The sequence below is a fragment of the Strix aluco genome, chromosome 27, assembly GCF_031877795.1.
Source record: "Strix aluco isolate bStrAlu1 chromosome 27, bStrAlu1.hap1, whole genome shotgun sequence".
In the NCBI taxonomy this organism is placed as follows: Eukaryota; Metazoa; Chordata; class Aves; order Strigiformes; family Strigidae; genus Strix; species Strix aluco.
In genome coordinates, this window is record NC_133957.1 from 2,404,068 (window position 1) to 2,422,137 (window position 18,070).

The window sequence follows — 18,070 nt, forward strand, 5'->3', positions numbered from 1 at the left end:
CCGCCGGCACCTCCTGCGCTGACCGGGGCTGGGGGGGGGGCTGCGGCACCCAGAGCCACCCACCTCCCACCGCCTCCCACCCCATCACCCAGGCGCCTGGCAGCCCCCAAGTGCCCACCCCCTGCCCCCTGCCCAGCCCCGGACACCCCCCCGAGGTCATTACAGCGCTAATTGATTTCCACCGTTCATTAAATACCCATCTGTCGCCATCAGATCCCCCCAGGAGAGGCCCCCGGCTCCGCTGGCACAGCCAGTGCCGGGGTCTGCCCACACCAGGGCTGGGGGGGTCTCACCGGGGGGTGCCCCAGGGTGGCTGCACCCCACTGCAGCACCACCGGGACTCCTGCCGGGGGACACAGCGGTCAGCGGACACAGGAGCTGTCACCGGGGCCCATCACCGTCACCCTCCCCTGGCCCTCCCAGTGGCCCCCAGCCCCTCCCAGGGCCTCGGCGCCCCCCCTGTGCCCCCCCAGTTCCCCGGTTGCCATGACAGCGTGCCCCCAGGACCCCATGCCCCCACCCGATGCTCCTGCATTCTCCCAGCTCCCCAGTGCCCGCCCAGCCCTGCTCACCAGTTGCACCAGTCTCTCCCAGTTCCCAGCAGCAGCGTCCACTGGATCTGCTGGTGGCCCAGGACAGGCAGGAGGGGGAGGGCAGGCAGGGTCCCAGGAGCTCCAGGCAAGAAGAGGCGCAGAAGGGGGGGTCCAGGACACTTGGGGGGCTCAGCTGGACCCCGGGGGGCTCCCGGGTCACACCAGCCCTGCCTGGGGCAGGGACCGATCCGGAGGCTCGCTGGGGGGCTGAGAGGGACCCACTGATGCCCGAGGGCAGCCCACTGAGGGGGGGGGCACCTCTGGCTCTGAGCTGTGGCGGGTCCCTGTGAGCACCCCCAGGCACCCCAGTCCTGGGCTGGGGGGGGGGGGGGTCCCAGGCGCTGCGCTGGTGGGGGCTGGAGGAGCGTTTCTGGCAGCCAGCACAGCAGGACGCTGCGTCCCGGGGGGGGCACGGGGCAGTCAGAGGCGCTGGGCGGGGGCCGGGGGTGTCCCGGGGCAGGGGGGGGTGTTTTAGGGAAGTGGGTGCCTCATGCGCTGAGGCTCAGAGCGCTGGGGGGGGGTCCGGGGGTGCAGGGCGGGGTAATGCCCCCCCCGCCCCCCCCGCGCTGGGGATGTGCAGCCGGTGCCGGGGCTCGAGGGTTTTCCCCACCCCGGGCTCAGGGGCAGCATCGCCCCGTCCTCCCCCCGCCGCTCCCCTCCTGCCATGGCACAGCGGCTCAGGGCCCCCCCGCGCCCCCCCCCCCCGCCGCTCCCCCAGCCCAGCACCCCCGGCAGCGCTGCCTGGGCGGGGGGCTCCCAGGCGCCCCCCCCTCCCCTCAACTGCTCGACCTCGGGTGCTGAGAGCAGGACTCTGCCCGGGGCAGCTCGGGGTGCGGGGGGGGGGCCCAACTCAACAGGCCAAAAAGAACCTCATGTTGGTCCCTGTATCGTTTGATAAATCACAATCGCAAAGTTCAACGCTTGCCCGATGCACTGGACCCGTGACAGCCCCGATCTTCACCCCCACATCTGATGGTCACAGCGTCGTGTCCCAACTCCCCGCGGTGGTTCTCGCGTCTGACTGGGATACGCAGGAAAAGGGGTTGAAAAGCCCCCCCAGCGCTCAGAGCTGCCGTGGCTGGGGGTCCAAGTGTCCCACGGATGGTCAAGTCTACGTCTAATATTTGCACGGAATTCGAGAAAATTATTAGAGGGAAAAATGGGGTCTCTCTGCTTGGTCTTCGGACAACTAGGCGAAAAAATGAGCTGGTCAACCTCTGTCTGATAACCTGTAATCTGACCCGAAAACTTGTAAGAATTGTCATTATATACAGTAACTGTTCTACTGGGATCGGCATCCCGGTATCGCAATGCAAATGTTGTCCACGAGGTGTCGCTCCAGGAAAAAAAAAAAAAAAAAAAAACCAACAGATAAGTACAGATAAAAATAATACAACAGTGCGTTTGGATTCCTTGTGGGCATGAGAATGATGGATCCAAGTCTCTTTCTTACATACCTTAATAGTATAAAAAGAGCTTAGTAAAAGATGTAAAGCTCTTCCCATTTTGGTTCAAATCTGGTTTTCCTTTTAAAATTCTTAATATAATCCCCCTCGCTCCAAAAAGGCCATTGAATGACTCACAGAGTGACAGAATCATCCCGGTTGGAAAAGCCCCTGAAGCTCCTCCAGCCCCACCATGAACCTCCCCCTGACCGTTCCCAACTCCACCAGATCCCTCAGCGCTGGCTCAACCCGACTCTTCAACCCCCCACCTTCCCCCCCCACAATCCCCGGCCCCTCGGGTGACAACGAGGAGACGTTCCCCCGTGGGTCGCAGCTTCCCCCCAGAGCCGTTGGATTTAGTGCCACCAGGAGGCTGCGGGGAGGCGGGTGAGGGGGGTGTGGGGGTGAGGGGGGGGGTTACGCACCATTAAAAGCTGCATTTGAACCCCGGTGGCTGCGCCCCACTCGCGCCCTCGGGTGATGCTGATGGGGACACGCTGTCAGCTGGGCTGTCGATGTAGATGGCGTGGGGGGGGGCACAGACCCCCCCCTGGGTGGGTGTGGAGGTGGGGAGGATTCCCAGGGGGTTGCAGGGCCTGGGGGGGGTCAGGGATCCTGGTGGGGGGGTCTGTGGGGTGCTCTCACTTCTGCATTCCCTTCACGCAGGCTTCTGTCAGCCAGACTGGGGAGATGGCAGAGCCCCGGGTCTGCATCGTCCTGTCTGTGATCTGTAGGGGGGTGAGGGGGGGGAAGGAGGGTGAGCTGGGGGGGGACACACCCCAATCCCATCCACCCCAGGGGGTGTTGGTGGGACCCACCTCCTCCATCAGCTGCTCCCTGTGGCCTCTCCAGCACCTGCCCCGAAACTCCGCGAGGGCACTTCGTGGCTGGAGGGGGGGGGGGATGTGGAAGCTCAGGAGCGGGGGGTGCCGGTGTCCCACCCCCCTCCCAGGATGTCCCTGGTCACACCACTTATTAGTAACACCACGTTACTAATAACGAAGACAAATCTTGTCTTTAAATCCTTTAGGGAAGCTGCTAAAGCAGGGTCATATTCACCCTTTTGTTACTAATAATGAAGAAAAATCCTCTGTCAGGGAGCATTTTGCAGGATGCTCCACACCCAGATGAGCTGTTCTGCAGCCCTGGACACCTTTGGCCACGTCGATGTGCTCTAACGAGCTGCCCCCAGAGCTGCCCCGGAGCTGTCAGGGCCAGGCCTGGGGACGTGAACACTTGAGACTCAGGCAAGGCTTTGGAACACGGGTGACGGGAGCGAGTCTGCGCCGAAAGAATCTGCGCCTCTGCTCCGAAAGGGAGGTCGGGGTGTGCAGAGCGAAGGAGGGAGCTGGGAAAGGTGGTGAGGCTGTCCTAGCAGGAGAAGTTCACACAGGGGTGGAAGCTGTGAGGGGACAGATGCCCCTCACGTAAGAGACGTTCGCACACATCCTGTCCCTGGACCCCAGGGAGCGGAGCTCAGCACCGCCCTCTCCCCGTCCCCTCCTCAGGAAGCTGCAGAGAGCTGCGAGGTCGCCCCTCTATTATATATATAAGATATAATATTATATATATATTATATAATATATATATAATATATAGTATCTATTTTATATATATAATATATATTAAAAATATATATATAATAGACCCTTCTATTATTCTAATAACCCAAATATTATTCTAATAACCAGAATGAGTATACCTGACATCAGGAGGCCATTTATATACATTTAAATGTTTTATACCGTTATATTACATTTAAGTGTATAGAGGTAGCTGTTAACGACGGCTTAATTAAGCATTTGAAGTGCTCTGGAGGTTTTCTGGGTGTTTACTGATGCAGGTTCCTGTCAACAGAGAGGGGGCTGATCTCTGTGCCTGCCACTGATAAAAAGCGCAGTTAAAAACTGTGAAAACACAACTGGTTCGTAATCCAGGGATTTGAAACCTGATCTAAAACCGCTGAGATTAGGCTGCATTTCTCCCCTTTCTGTGATGGAGGCCGCCCCTCGATGAGTGGGTTCAGTTTTGGGCCCCTCACCCCAAAAAGGCCCTTGAATGACTCGAGCGTGTCCAGAGAAGGGCAACGGAGCTGGTGCAGGGTCTGGAGCACAGGTCTGATGGGGAGCGGCTGAGGGAACTGGGGGGGTTTAGTCTGGAGAAGAGGAGGCTGAGGGGAGACCTCCTGGCCCTCTGCAACTCCCTGAAAGGAGGGTGCAGAGAGGGGGGAGGAGTCTCTTGAGCCAAGGACCCAGCGGCAGGCCAAGAGGGAATGGCCTCAAGCTGCGCCAGGGCAGGGTCAGACTGGCTCTTAGGAAGGATTTCTTTGCAGAAGGGGTTGTTGGGCGTTGGAATGGGCTGCCCAGGGCAGGGGGGGGAGTCCCCATCCCTGGAGGGGTTGAAGAGTCGGGTTGAGCCAGCGCTGAGGGATCTGGTGGAGTTGGGAACGGTCAGGGGGAGGTTCATGGTGGGGCTGGGGGAGCTTCAAGGGCTTTTCCAACCCGGGTGATTCTGGGATTCAGTGAATTCATTTCCATAATCCGAGCAGCCGCAGTGACAATAGGGTGAGGGTCTTCGGTGGTCGAGGGAAGAAGTCAGCAGTCTTCTTCACCGCGTTCGCTGGCCGACCAGTGCGGGCGCTGTGCAGTAAAGCCCAGGTGTCTCCTTCCTAAAGCAGCAGAATCATCCTCCCTGGAACAGGGTCTCTGTGTCCTTTTGTTCCACCCCCCCTTATCCCAGTTTTCCCACTCTAGGAGTTGCCCAAGTGGCCACCGAAGGCCCCGAGTCTCTTCTCAGTGATTGACGTCGGGAGCCTGACGAGCGTTTCAGTCTCATCTGAGCGGACACAGAGACCCGAGGGAACAGCCGGGGCGTCGGGAGGCCTCGAGAAATAAATGAAGCAAAACACAAGCAAAGCCTCGACGCGGCACATCACAGTTTAGTCTTAATAATTGTCAGAAATTCGTTTGTTTGAGCCCTTTCGACCCCTCCCAGCGCCGAGGATGGAGCTGCAGGGCCCGGGGACGGGCTGAACCCCCGCCCCGGTTTCTCGCTGACCCCGGAGGCCCCGGGGAGCGCGGGGGGAGCAGCGGGTCCGGCCTCGCCGGGGGGGGGGGAAGCGCGGGGAATAGTGCGGACACCGGGACACCAAGCGCGGGGGCACGGGGGACCCCAAAACCGCGCGGGGGGGCCGGCACGGAGCGCTCACCCCAGGGGCACCCCCACGGGCGGCACCGCGCCCCCCCCGTGCGACCCAGCCCGCGAGCACCCCCCTGTGCCCCCCCCGTGTCCCCCCTCTCGTCTGTGCCCACCCGTGACCCCCCCGGCGACCCCCCCCGGGGCTCCCCCTCCACCCCGCTCAAGCCCCGCCCCCCCCGCGCTCCCTTTCCCCGCCCCCCCCCGCGCTGCTCTCGCGAGATCGGGACCGACCGGCCCCGCCCCTGCCCGGCGCGTCCGGCCGCGGCACCGACCCCCGGCACCGACCCCCGGCACCGACCCCCGGCACCGACCCCCCCTCACCGCCCCCCCCGGTACCGCCCCCGGCCATGGCCGACCCCAAGTACGCCGACCTGCCCGGCATCGTGAGTGCGGGACCGGCCCGGGGGGGATCGGGGGGGTCTGGGGGTGTCGGGGGGGCCTCGGGGAGAATGAGGGGATCGGGGGGGGGCTGGGGGGTGTGAGGGGAGCAGGGGCCGGGTGGAGAATGAGGGGGGCTGGGGGGGTCAGGGGGGTGCTGAGGAGCTCTGAGGGGATCGGCGGGGTCTGGGGGCGTCAGGAGGTCTGAGGGAACGGGGGGGGGTCGGGGGGTCAGGGGGATTTGGGGGGGTCTGAGGGGACCGGGGGGGCCTGAGGAGAGAATGAGGGGTCAGGGGGATTTGGGGGGGTCTGAGGGGATCGGGAGAGATCTGAGGAGAGAATGATGGGTCAGGGGGATTTGGGGGGTCTGAGAGATCGGGGGTGGGGTCTGGGGGGGTGAAGGGGAGCTGAGGGGGTCGGGGGAGTCTCGGGGTAATGGGGGGGTTGGGGGGTGTGAGGGGATCAAGAGGGTCTGTGGGAACTGGGGGGGTGAGGGGGAGCTGGGCGTCGGTGTGGGGACTGAGGGGAAGGGACGGGTTTGGGGGGTCTGAGGGGATTGGGGGGCTCTGGGTCAGTAAATGGGGCATGTGGGGAGACTGGGGGTGTTAGAGGGGGGTCTGGGGGGGGGATTGGAGGCGTTTGGGGTGTCCGGGGGGATCAGAGGAGGCTGGGGCTGTAGGTGGGGTGTTTGGGGAGCTGGGGGGCACTGGGGGGAACAGGCACCTGTGGGGGGGTTGGGAGTAGCAAGTGGGGTGTAAGTGGGGTGATTGGGGCCGTCAGGGGGGTCCAGAAGGGCTGTGGAGTCTCTGGGGAGATGGGGGGTGTGGGGGCAGGTGGCTGTGGGGGGTCTGCGGCCATTTGGGGCAGTTGTGGGGTGTTGGATGGGGAGTGAGCGGAGCCCGTTTGTGCCCCAGGCCAGGAACGAACCGGACGTTTATGAGACCAGCGACGTGTCCGAGGACGACCAGGCCGAGTTCGAGGCGGTGAGGCCTTGCCCGTGCCGCGGGGGGGGCGAGTGACTGTGCCCGGGCCCCCCTCCCACAGCCCCACGGCACCGTGGCAGGAAATGTCAGGGCGGGTGTCCCCGTCCCCGGTGTCCCCATCCTCCGTAACGCGGCCGAGGGCAGCAGAAGGGAGCGGGGCTGGCCAGCCCCCCCCGTCCCCGGTGGCTCTGCACGGGCAGTGCCCGGGGGGCAGCGCAGGGAGGACGAGGGGGGCGCTGGGGCGGGTTCACCCCCATAAAACAGCTCCGAACGGTGGCGGGGGGGTCCCGCAGCGCAGCCCCGGAGCCCGTCGCCCCCAGGCCGTGGCCCTTCTCCGTGGGGCTGCTGCGCGGTGGCTCTGAGGTGGGGGGACGCCGGGGGGGCACGGCCGGGGCTGCCCGGTGCCCCCCGGCTCCGCTGGTGAGGCCGAAGGCTGACGGGTGCTCGTGGATCACGGCCCGAACGGCGCTTGGCCGCCACGCGCTGGCGGTGGGGCCGAGGCGGGGAGGGGGGAGCTGGGCCTTGGCGGCGCGGAGCTGAGACCCGGCTTCTCCCCGCGGCGCTGCCGGCGGCTGGGGGGGACGCGGGGTCGGCGCAGCCCCCCCACGCCCGGGCTGGCGCGGCACCGTGCGCTGCACGCGGGGCAGGGGCGCGCCGGGCACCCGACCCCAGCTCCGAGGGGGGCAGAGAGATCCCTGGCGAGGGGCAGGGCGGCGAGAGGGACTGAAACGGGCTGTTTCCCCCCAAAGCTGCCCCCGTCCGGCCTCGGTCAGGCCCAAAGGGTCCCCGAGAGTAGAGCGGCGCGGCAGCGGTGGCTCCCCCGGCGCTTTCCCCGGCGCAGCCTCGCTGCAGGCGGGAGGCGAAGGGTCGCTGGGTTTTAATCGCTGTCGTCTCCTCTCCCGGGAGCCCCTCGCGCAGCTTTGTTGCGTCTCCTGGCTCTCGCGCGCTGAACTGACCTGAGTTTCCCACCGCTCTTCCCCTCCCTGCTCCCCACTTGCCTGGACACTAGTTTGCACAAGTAAGCCCGTTCGCTGCTTCTGGTTCTGCATGTCCTTGGGGGTTGATTTTGCCCTTTGGGTTGATTTTGCATGCGGCGGATGTGCCCGGGGTCCCGTAGCCGCTGCCCGTGCTGCGTGGGCCGGTGCCGGCTGTGGGTCCCGGCGCCGTGGGGCGGAGGGGAGGCAGCCGGCGGCGGCTGCGGGTCCCGGGGTGCGACGTGCTGCTGCTGCCGCCTCCCTGCTCTCCCCTGCCCGCTCTGCGTCCGCCCTGCCTGCCTGCACGCGCTGCCCTCCTCGTCCTTCGGGACCCCCAGGGACCCCCTGGCCGCCCCCGACGTGTCTCGGCTGTGCCGGGAGCTGCCCGGGGCCGGTCGCTGCCATCCCGCCGGGGTTTTGCCCCCCCAGAGCGCAGCCGATGCCCCCTCCCGCCCCGGGGACCCGCCGGGCGTTGGGCTGCTGCGTGGGGACCCGTCCTGCCCCGGGCCCTGCTCACGTTCCCCCGCGGGGAGGAGAAGAGCCGGAGCTGGAGGGAGGTTGTCAGCGCGGGGGCTCGGCCGCGTCGCCCCCAGACTGCGGCCGCATCCTGCTCCGCGCCTGCGCTGGGCACCGTGACCACCCTCGCGGTGGCCGCGACCGGCGTGGCCCTGGATGCCCCCCCGGCTGCCCCGGGGTGCCCGGCCGAGGGGTCCAGCCGGCCGCTGCCCCGGCCCTGGCAGGCGCTGCCCCCGCCGCTGCCCTCGCCTCCACGCTGGCAGCCCCCACGTCCCGCGAGGCTCCGGAGCCCCGGCCTGGGGCCGGCGGGACCAGCCCGGCAGCAGCCCGGCACAGGGACGCGAGGGACGGCGGCCGCGCACGGGACAGACCTTCTAACGCGATTTTTGTCTCTCTCTCCCCGCTCTCCTCCTAACCTTGCTCTGACTTTCTCACCTCTGGGAAACGCAAGGAGCTGGTAAGAGCCCGTCCGTCGGCCGCTGGAACCCTGTGCTCTGCTCGGGGCGCTCGCCGCTGCCTCCCCGCAGCCGACGGGCCCCCCCGCTGCCAGCGCTGCTCCCGCTGCTCTCACCCCCCCTTGCCCGCCCGCAGCGCACCAGGGCTCCCCGGAAAGCGCTTCAGCCTGCGCCCGGGTGCTGGCGCTGGAGAGGGGCTGCCGTGGGAGGGGCAGCAGGCGGGGGGGGCCTTGGGGTGCCTCCCGCAGGGCCCTGCTGGGCCGGGACCCCCCCTGACCGTGGCAGGGGGCAAGGAGAGCCCAGTCTCAGCGTCTGCACTCGCCCTGCCCGGCTCCAGGCGAAGCCCCGTTGGTGTCAGAGGGGTTGAAGTCCCGCAACGCCCCCCCCGATGCCCCCCGGGTGGTGGGAGCCCCCCCGAGACGCGGCCGTGGGGCAGCTGCAGCCCTGCCGGGCCGGGGGCCGCCCCGGCTGCCCGCGACGCGCGTGGGCTCGGCAGCAGATCTCCCGAGGCTGGTCGCGGGGCGGCCGAAAGGCTTCGGCCTGGGTGTGCGCCCGCAGCCCCGGCCCCGCTGCCAGGCCCCCGGGGGGGTTTTCCTGCCCTCCGGGCCCGCCCAGGGCTGCGACGGCCCCGCGCCGGGTCCTGGGGCCGTGGCGCGTCCCGCGCGGCTCTCGCTGCCCCGGCAGCCCCTCTGCTGGGTCCCGTGGCGGCGGGTCAGGCCCTGGGCTGCGCCCCTGTCGGGGGGGACGGGGCCGTCTTGGCCCCCCGCTCCGTTCCGTCCGCCCTCTCCCCGGTGCCGGCCCCAGACGGCCGCCGGCGCTGCAGGGAGGCGGCAGCTCCGCCGACAGACCCTGGCGGCTGCCTCGTCCCTGACGCCGGGCGTTGTGTGCAGGAGGAGCTCAGCAGCACCAGCGTGGAGCACCTCATCATCAACCCCAACGCCGCCTACGAGAAGTTCAGGACAAGCGCCTGAGCACCAAGGAGTGGGTGAGCCGGGGGGGGGGGCTGTGGGGAGCCTGAGCCGGCCCCAGGGAGGGCGCAGCCCCCCTGGCTGTTTTGGGGTGACACGCTGCTCCTCCTCTTCCAGATTTCTCCGATCGCATCAATAAGCCAGGACGACGGGCTACGAGTCTGGGGAGTACGAAATTGTGAGTCCAGAGGGGTGTGGATGTGCCCCCCCAGTGCAGGGTCCCTCGTCCCCACTCGCCCCACGCTGACGTCCCCGCCGAGGGCCACAAGCGACACAGAATCGCGGGAGGGGGGAGGTGGGAAGGGGCCTCGAGGTCTCTGCTCAGTTCGTGCCCACGGCCTCTGGTCCTGGCACGGGCCCCACTAAGAGCCGGGTGTTGGTGTGGCCGCACCTTGAGCGGTGCCCAGAGCTGGGCCCCAGCCTCTGAGAAGGGTGGGAAGGTCCTCGCACGCACCCGGGCCGAGCTGGGGAGGGGCTGGAAGGTCGGGCCTGTGCAGAGCGGCCGAGGACTCTGGGGTTGTCTCACCTGGAGAAGACGAGGCTGAGGGGCGACCTCGCGGCTCTCTGCAGCTTCCTGAGGAGGGACCGGGGAGAGGGAGGTGCCGAGCTCCGCTCCCTGGGGTCCAGGGCCAGGACACGTGGGAGTGGTTCAGAGCTGCGCCAGGGGAGGTTCAGACTGGTCGTTAGGAAGCATTTCTTTCCTGGGAGGGTGGTCGAACACTGCAATGGACTTCCCGGAGAGGCGGCCGATGCCCCCAGCCTGTCAGTGTTTGAGGTATTTGGACAATCTCCTTCATAACAGGCTTTAACTTTTGGTCGGCCCTGAAGTGGTCAGGGAGCTGGGCTGGACGGAGAGTGGAGGCCTCCTCCAACTGACGCCTCCTTCCCCCTCCCTCCTTCCATCCCCCTCCTTCCCCTTCACCCCCCCCCCTCAGTTATTGATAACCCCCCCCAGAGCCTTCCCTGCTCCAGGCTGAACACTCCCAGCTCTCTCAGCCTTTCCTGGCAGAGGATGGGCCAGTCCCTTCAGCATCTTTGTGGCCCGTTGTTGGACTCTCTCCAGCGCATCCGTGGCTCTTCCTGGGGAGCCCAGAACCGGACCCAGCGCTCCAGGGGCGGCCTCAGGAGCGCTGAGGAGAGGGGAGGGATCCCTCTCTCGAGCACAATGCTGCTGGTGCTGCCCCGGGCACCGTCGGCCGCCTTTGCTGGATCCTGTTCAGCTGGGGGTGTCCCCCAGCCCCCCCGGGGCCTTTTCCACAGAGCTGCTTCCCAGCGGGGCGGCCCCCAGCATGGCCCGGGGCCGGGGTTGTTCCTCCCCTGGAGCGGGGCTTTGCGCTTCCCCGTGTTTTGCTCCGTGAGGGTCCCGGGGGCCCATCTCCAGCCTGTCCGGGCGGCAGCTCGACCCTCCGGCGTCTCAGCGCCCCCCCAGCCCCGGGGCAGCTGCCAACGGGCTGAGGGTTGGCCCTGCCCCGTCCCCCAGACCCTTAACGAAGGCTTAGAGAGGCCGGGACCCAGCCTGGACCCCGGGGCTACACTGGTGGTCACCGGCCTCCGACCAGGCCTTGGCCGAGGGGCAGCACCCCCTGGGCTGTGCGGTGGGGCCGGTTTCAATCCCCCCCCCCCACCTGCTCGTCCTGCCCAGACTTCAGCAGCTTCTCGGGGCGAGTCCTGGGGCAGCCGCTGCCGGAGCTCCGAGGACCGGGCAGACAGTAGCCACCGCTCTGCCCGCGTCGGCCCGGCCGCTCAGCCCACCGCAGAGGTTTGTCGAGCCGCTCCAGCCTGACTTCCCCCTCAGTGCAGCCGTGCCGGGGGCTCGTGGTGGGTTTTGTCGTTCACGTGCCTGGAAATGGTTTCCAGGAGCAGCTGCTCCGTGGCCTCCCCAGGGAAGAAGGTGAGGCTGAGCGGCCTGGGGCTCCCTGGCTGCTCCTCTTGCCCCGCTCGAAGACGGGGCCGACATTGCCTTTCCCCCAGCCCTGGGGCACTTCTGCGGGTCCCCGTGGCCCGTCCCAGAGAACGGCGAGTGGCCCTGCGGCGCCATCAGCCAGGTCGCTCGGCCCTGGCGGGTGCCTCCCACCTGTGCCCGGGCCCTCGCGCATGGCCAGTTCCCTTCGTTACTCCCCGAGCGGATCCTCCTGTGCCGCGGGCGCCTCCGCCTCGCTCCCCCCTTTCCCCCGGCCGCTGTGACCAGGGATCCGCGGCGGCCGCTCGAGTCAGGGCCGAAGGAGCCTGCGGCGCCTCGTCCAGCCCCGGGCTCCCGTATCCCCTCACCATCCTTCTGTCCCCGGCTGCTCCAAAGTCCTTCCCGTTGCCTTGGCCATCGCTGGCCAGGTTGAGTACAGCTGGGATTTGGCTTTGCCAACCTCGTCCCTGGCTGCTCAGGCAATGTCTCATCCTCATCCTTGTCCTCCTCGTCCTCATCCTCTTCCTCCTCCTCCTCCTCCTCCTCGTCGTCGTCCTCCTCCTCCTCCTCCTCCTCCCAGCCTCTGCCTCCTTCCTCCCCGCATCGGGCCGTGGCCAGGAGCTCCTGAGCACCCTGGCAGCCTCCCGGCGTTTCTGCCCGACGGCCGCTTGTGGGACGCAGCGCTCGGGGGCTTGGGGGAGGTGACCCTTGAGCATGGGGCAGCTTCCCTGGGCCCCTCTTCCCTGCGCTGCCCGCTGCCAGGGGACCCTTCCCAGCAGAGCTTCGAGGAGGCCGGAGGCTGCTCCGCTGCAGCGCGGGGCTGCGAGCCCCCCCCTCCCCGCCCTCAGCACCCCCCCCCATCTGGTGGCGGCTGCCTTTGCCCCCCAGGCCCCCAGCCAGCCCCTCCTCGCTGGCGCAGACGAGCTCCCGCGGACCCCGCCGCTCGTGGGCTCCTCTGGCCCTCGGAGGAGAGGGGCACGTTGGGGTCGAGGTGCTCGGGAGCCCCCCGGGCTGCTCCGTGCTGCTGCGGGTCCCTCCGGCGGGTCTCTCCGAAGGGCCCCGTGAGGACCAGGCGCCCCTGACCGTGAGGCTGCTCCTGCGGGGGGGTCGGGGCCTCCCCCGCGGCCTCTGCCTGCTCAGTCCCTTTTCTTGCCTCTGTGCGCAGGGACGGGCGGCCCCGAGGGCAGCTGGGGAGCAGCGTCCAGCCGCCCCCCCAAAGCCGCCCCCCGCTGCCTGGTGCCGCGGGCGGGCTGTGAGCCCCCCCCGACCCCCGCTCCTCTCTCTGCAGCTGGGCGAGGGTCTTGGTGCCAAAGAGACGCCCCAGCAGCGGTACCAGCGGCTGCAGCACGAGGTGCAGGAGCTGGTCAGAGAGGTGGAGCAGATCCAGGTGAGCATCCCCCTGCCCTGGGGAGGGAGGGGAGGGGGAGGGGAGGGGGGGAGGGGAGGGGAGGGGAGGGGAGGGGACGCTCGGCTGTCCCGGGGGTGACCGACCCCCTTTCCCCCCCCCAGAGCACGGTGAAGGAGTCGGCGGCGGCGGAGGAGCTGACGCCCATGGCCTTGGCGCGGCAGGTCGAGGGCCTGAAGCAGCAGCTGGTCTCCAGCCACCTGGAGAAGCTGCTGGGCCCCGCCGCAGCCGTGGACTTCGCGGACCCCGAGGGCGCCCTGGCCAAGTGAGTGGGGTCCCGGCCCCGGGGCCGCGGGCGGGGGAGCGCGGGGAGACGCCGGCGTCCCCGCGGGGGTGGGGACTGGGGGCGGGGGGGCCCCGCGCCCACCTTCTCCCTGCGCAGGCGCCTGCTGCAGCAGCTGGAGGTGGCCAAGTGCAGCAAGGGGGGGCCGGGAAGAGCCCCCCCAAAGGGCCGGCCCCCGCCGCAGACGCCGTCACCTTCGAGCTGTACTGGCGGCCGGAGCAGGAGCACTTTGCCCAGAGCGCCAAGGTGAGCGCGGGGGGGCGGGGAGCCCGCGCCTGCCCCCCCCGGGGGGGTCCCGATGCCTCACCCCCCTCCCTCACCCCTCCCTCCCTCAGGTGGCGGAGCTGGAGAAGCGCCTGGCACAGCTGGAGGCGACGGTGCGGTTCGAGCCCGAGAGCCAGGTGAGGGGCCCGGGGGGGGCTCCTGCCCCGCCGCTCTCCTGCCCCCCCCTCCTGCCCCCCCTGACGCTGTTTCTTCCCCGCAGAACCCGCTGCTGGTGGGGCTGAAGGGCACCAGCCTCGTGGTGAGTCGGCCGGGCCGGCGGGGGGGCACGCGGGGTCCCCGTCCCCCCGGCCGTGCCCGCAGCACTGGGGGGGGGCAGCGGCGGGGGCTGCCCCGTCCCCCCTCACCCCTGCTCCCCGTCCCCAGGAGACCGTGCAGGTGCTGCAGGGCCAAGGTCAACGTCCTGGACGTGGCCGTGCTGGACCAAGTGGAGGCCCGGCTGCAGGTGGGGGGGGCGGCAGGAGGGACCCGCGCGGGGGGGTCTGGGGGCCACAACAGAGCCACGGGCCAGCGCTGGCCACGGCCGCGGGATGGGGGGCGAGTGCGGCCGGGTCTGGGGTCTGACGCTGCTGCCCCCCCCTCCCCAGAGCGTCCTGGGGAAGGTGAACGAAATCGCCAAGCACAAGGCAACGATGCAAGATGCCGACACCCAGAGCAAGGTGAGAGCTGGCGGAGGGACCCCAAAGGCAGCCCTGGTGCGGCGGGGGGGGGACATGGAGCCCCCCCTGCCCCTGCGGACGGTGCTGACCCCCCCTTGGTGCCCAGATCCATCAGATCTACGAGACGATGCAGCGCTGGGACGCCGTGGCCGGCACCCTGCCCGACGTCGTGCAGAGGCTGGTGACCCTCAGGGACCTGCACGAGCAAGGTGAGGGGCTGGGGGGGCCGGGGGGGGCCGGGGCCGCGGGGGGGGCCGCGGCGCTGCCCCCCGGCCCTGAGCTGCCTCCTCCCGTCGCGGGCAGCCACGCAGTTCGGGCAGGTGCTGGTGCACTTGGACACGACGCAGCAGGAGATCGCCGGCGCTCTCAAGGACAACGCCGTGCTGCTGGCGGAGGTGGGTGCCGCCAGCCCCCGCCGGGGTGCAGGGGGGGCCCCGTCGCGCCCCCCCCGCTCACCCCCGGCCCCGCTCGCCCGCCCAGGTCCAGAAGACCATGAGGGAAAACCTGGCCGTGGTGGAGGGACAACTTCGCCGACATCGACGCCCGCATCAAGCGGCTGCAGAAGTGAGAGCCCCCCCCCCGCAGCCGGCCCCCCCCGGGCATCCCCGCCCCCCCCGCGGGCCCTGCGCCCCCCCGGGGGTCGCTCCCTGCCCTCCGCGGGTACCAGCCGCTGCTCGGACATCCCCTGGCTCTGCCCCCCTGCGCCGCGCGGGGTTTTGGGGCGTCCTCCCTGCCCCTCCCTCCCCACCTCGGGGCAGGGGGGGGCTCCGTCCCCCCCGGATTTCCCCCAATAAACAGCTCCGCTCACAGCGTGTCCGTGTCGGCGTCTCCTCGGGGCTGTGGGGCGCGAGTGGGGCGCAGCCGCGGGGGTTCAAACGCGGCTTTGAACGGTGCGTACCCCCCCCCCCTCACCCCCCCCGCAGCCTCCTGGTGGCACTAAATCCAACGGCTCTGGGGGAAGCTGCGACCCACGGGGGAACGTCTCCTCGTGGTCGCCCGTGGGGCCGGGGATTGTGGGGGGGGAATGGGGACGACCCGAGGGGGTGGGGGCAGCTCGGGGCAGGGGCGTGCAGCCCCCCCAGGCTGGGGGAGATGATTATTGCTGGTACTGGGGGGTGGGACGGGGCGGGGGGAACCCTCGTTTTGGTGAGGGAGAACCTGGCGCTAAACTAACCCTGAGCAGATCTGGCCCTGGGCCACGACCCCCCCCACGCCTGAGGTAACGGGGGGCTGCGGGACCCCCCCCAGCATGTGGAGGGGCCGATGGGGCCAGAGCCCGCGGCTGCGTCCGGGGGCACCAACCCTGTCCCCGCAGTGGGGGGGTGTCCTGGGTGGGAGCCCCCCCCCCAGCAACGGCGGGTTTGAGCCCGGTGGGCAGTCGCGGGGCCGTGACGTTGGGGCCGGGGGGGGGACAGAGCCGTGGCGGGATGGCTGCGGGGGGGGCACGGGGCAGTCGGAGGCGCTGGGCGGGGGCCGGGGGGTGTCCCGGGGCAGGGGGGGGGGTGTTTTAGGGAAGTGGGTGCCTCATGCGCTGAGGCTCAGAGCGCTGGGGGGGGGGTCCGGGGGTGCAGGGCGGGGTAATGCCCCCCCCGCCCCCCCCCGCTGGGATGTGCAGCCGGTGCCGGGGCTCGAGGGTTTTCCCCACCCCGGGCTCAGGGGCAGCATCGCCCCGTCCTCCCCCCGCCGCTCCCCTCCTGCCATGGCACAGCGGCTCAGGGCCCCCCCCGCCGCGCCCCCCCCCCGCCGCTCCCCCAGCCCGGCACCCCCGGCAGCGCTGCCTGGGCGGGGGGCTCCCAGGCCACCCCCCCCCCACAACTGCTCGACCTCGGGTGCTGAGAGCAGGACTCTGCCCGGGGCAGCTCGGGGTGCGGGGGGGGGCACCCCAGAGCCGTGGCGGGATGGCTGCTGGGGGGGGCACGAGGAGCAGAGCCCCCCTGCACCCATGGGGGGTCACAGGGGAAGCAGAGACCCCCCTGCATCCGTGGGGGTCACGGGGGGAGCAGAACTCTGTTCGTTAAACGCTGTTGTCAGTGTTTGAATTAAATTGATGTTTTTGTTCCCCTAACGAGTCGTGCCCATAACGGGGGGGTCACCCCCTCCCTGTCCTTATCCCGGTTCCGGGGGAGGGGCAGAGCGAGGGGCTGCGGGGGGGGTCACGGACCCTCTGGGCTCCAGCCACGGGAGTTTCCACCCGCATCGGCCGAGAGGGCTCCGGGGAAACCAGCCCGAGCGCAGGGTGGGTGTGTGCGGGGAGGGGGGGGTGCAGTTAGAGGTGGGGGGGGGACACACACAGGTCCCTCGTGTCCCTGCACGAGCAGCGGGGGGGTGCAGCCGTGTGGGCGCCCGCGGGGCAGCCGGCGTGTGCCCGGGGTGCAGCCGTGAGCGGGGGGTGTCCTGGGGTGCCCCTGACCGGGGGGGGCTGGTGAGTGCGGGGGGGGGTCCCAACTCCCACCCCAACAGCGTCCCCGGCCGCCTCCGTCCCGAGGGCCGAGTCCCTGGGGTGCCCGTTGCCGGGGGGGGAGGGGGCGCGGCTGCACCCCCTGACCCACGGGGGGACCCCAAAGGGGGCGGGGGGGCCGGCGAGGGCTGGGTGCAGGAGCTGAGCTCTGCCCGTGCCCTGTGTCCCCGTCGGGGATCCCGGGGGGCTCCTCCCCGGGGGGGGGCAGGAGGCAGCAGGGGGGGTCCCGTCCCTGCTCCAGCGCTGACCCCGGACGACGCCCCCAAGAAGGGGCCGAGCCAGGCCGGGCCCCCCCCGCACCCCGAGCTGCCCCGGGCAGAGTCCTGCTCTCAGCACCCGAGGTCGAGCAGTTGAGGGGGGGGGGGGGGCGCCTGGGAGCCCCCCGCCCAGGCAGCGCTGCCGGGGGTGCCGGGCTGGGGGAGCGGCGGGGGGGGCGCGGGGGGGCCCTGAGCCGCTGTGCCATGGCAGGAGGGGAGCGGCGGGGGGAGGACGGGGCGATGCTGCCCCTGAGCCCGGGGTGGGGAAAACCCTCGAGCCCCGGCACCGGCTGCACATCCCCAGCGCGGGGGGGGCGGGGGGGGCATTACCCGCCCTGCACCCCCGGACCCCCCCCCAGCGCTCTGAGCCTCAGCGCATGAGGCACCCACTTCCTAAAACACCCCCCCCTGCCCCGGGACACCCCCCGGCCCCCCGCCCAGCGCCTCCGACTGCCCCGTGCCCCCCCCGCAGCCATCCCGCCACGGCTCTGTCCCCCCCCCGGCCCCAACGTCACGGCCCCGCGACTCCCCACCGGGCTCAAACCCGCCGTTGCTAGGGGGGGGGCTCCCACCCAGGACACCCCCCCACTGCGGGGACAGGGTTGGTGCCCCCGGACGCAGCCGCGGGCTCTGGCCCCATCGGCCCCTCCACATGCTGGGGGGGTCCCGCAGCCCCCCGTTACCTCAGGCGTGGGGGGGGTCGTGGCCCCAGGGCCAGATCTGCTCAGGTTAGTTTAGCGCCAGGTTCTCCCTCACCAAAAACGAGGTTCCCCCCGCCCCGTCCCACCCCCCAGTACCAGCAATAATCATCTCCCCCAGCCTGGGGGGGCTGCACGCCCCTGCCCCGAGCTGCCCCCACCCCCTCGGGGTCGTCCCCATTCCCCCCCCACAATCCCCGGCCCCACGGGCGACCACGAGGAGACGTTCCCCCGTGGGTCGCAGCTTCCCCAGAGCCGTTGGATTTAGTGCCACCAGGAGGCTGCGGGGGGGGTGAGGGGGGGGGTACGCACCGTTCAAAGCCGAGTTTGAACCCCCGCGGCTGCGCCCCACTCGCGCCCCACAGCCCCGAGGAGACGCCGACACGGACACGCTGTGAGCGGAGCTGTTTATTGGGGGAAATCCGGGGGGACGGAGCCCCCCCCTGCCCCGAGGTGGGGAGGGAGGGGCAGGGAGGACGCCCCAAAACCCCGCGCGGCGCAGGGGGGCAGAGCCAGGGATGTCCGAGCAGCGGCTGGTACCCGCGGAGGCAGGGAGCGACCCCCGGGGGGGCGCAGGGCCCGCGGGGGGGGGCGGGGATGCCCGGGGGGGGCCGGCTA

General features: G+C 69.9%; 2 protein-coding genes across 2 annotated transcripts; both read left to right on the plus strand.

The window, feature by feature from the left end:
* Positions 1–5,490: 5,490 nt before the first annotated feature.
* On the plus strand, positions 5,491–14,611 carry DCTN2 (dynactin subunit 2). Its single transcript, XM_074807593.1, is given in 18 exon segments — positions 5,491–5,619; positions 6,529–6,597; positions 9,433–9,526; positions 9,625–9,648; positions 9,651–9,688; positions 12,699–12,797; positions 12,920–13,080; positions 13,198–13,238; positions 13,241–13,344; positions 13,434–13,499; positions 13,583–13,621; positions 13,747–13,767; positions 13,769–13,825; positions 13,968–14,039; positions 14,146–14,248; positions 14,343–14,434; positions 14,520–14,558; positions 14,560–14,611. Coding segments are annotated over 18 exon segments (1,203 nt in total). The 5' UTR covers positions 5,491–5,583; the 3' UTR covers positions 14,608–14,611.
* Positions 9,699–12,676, plus strand: LOC141915753 (uncharacterized). Its single transcript, XM_074807592.1, has 2 exons — positions 9,699–10,285; positions 10,446–12,676. The coding sequence occupies exon 2, from the start codon at positions 10,523–10,525 to the stop codon at positions 11,291–11,293; it is 771 nt and encodes a 256-aa protein (XP_074663693.1). The 5' UTR covers positions 9,699–10,285; positions 10,446–10,522; the 3' UTR covers positions 11,294–12,676.
* Positions 14,612–18,070: the final 3,459 nt, after the last annotated feature.

Excerpts from the sequence above, each read along its gene's own strand:
- LOC141915753 (XM_074807592.1), top strand. The coding sequence starts at position 10,523 with ATGGGCCAGTCCCTTCAGCATCTTTGTGGCCCGTTGTTGGACTCTCTC.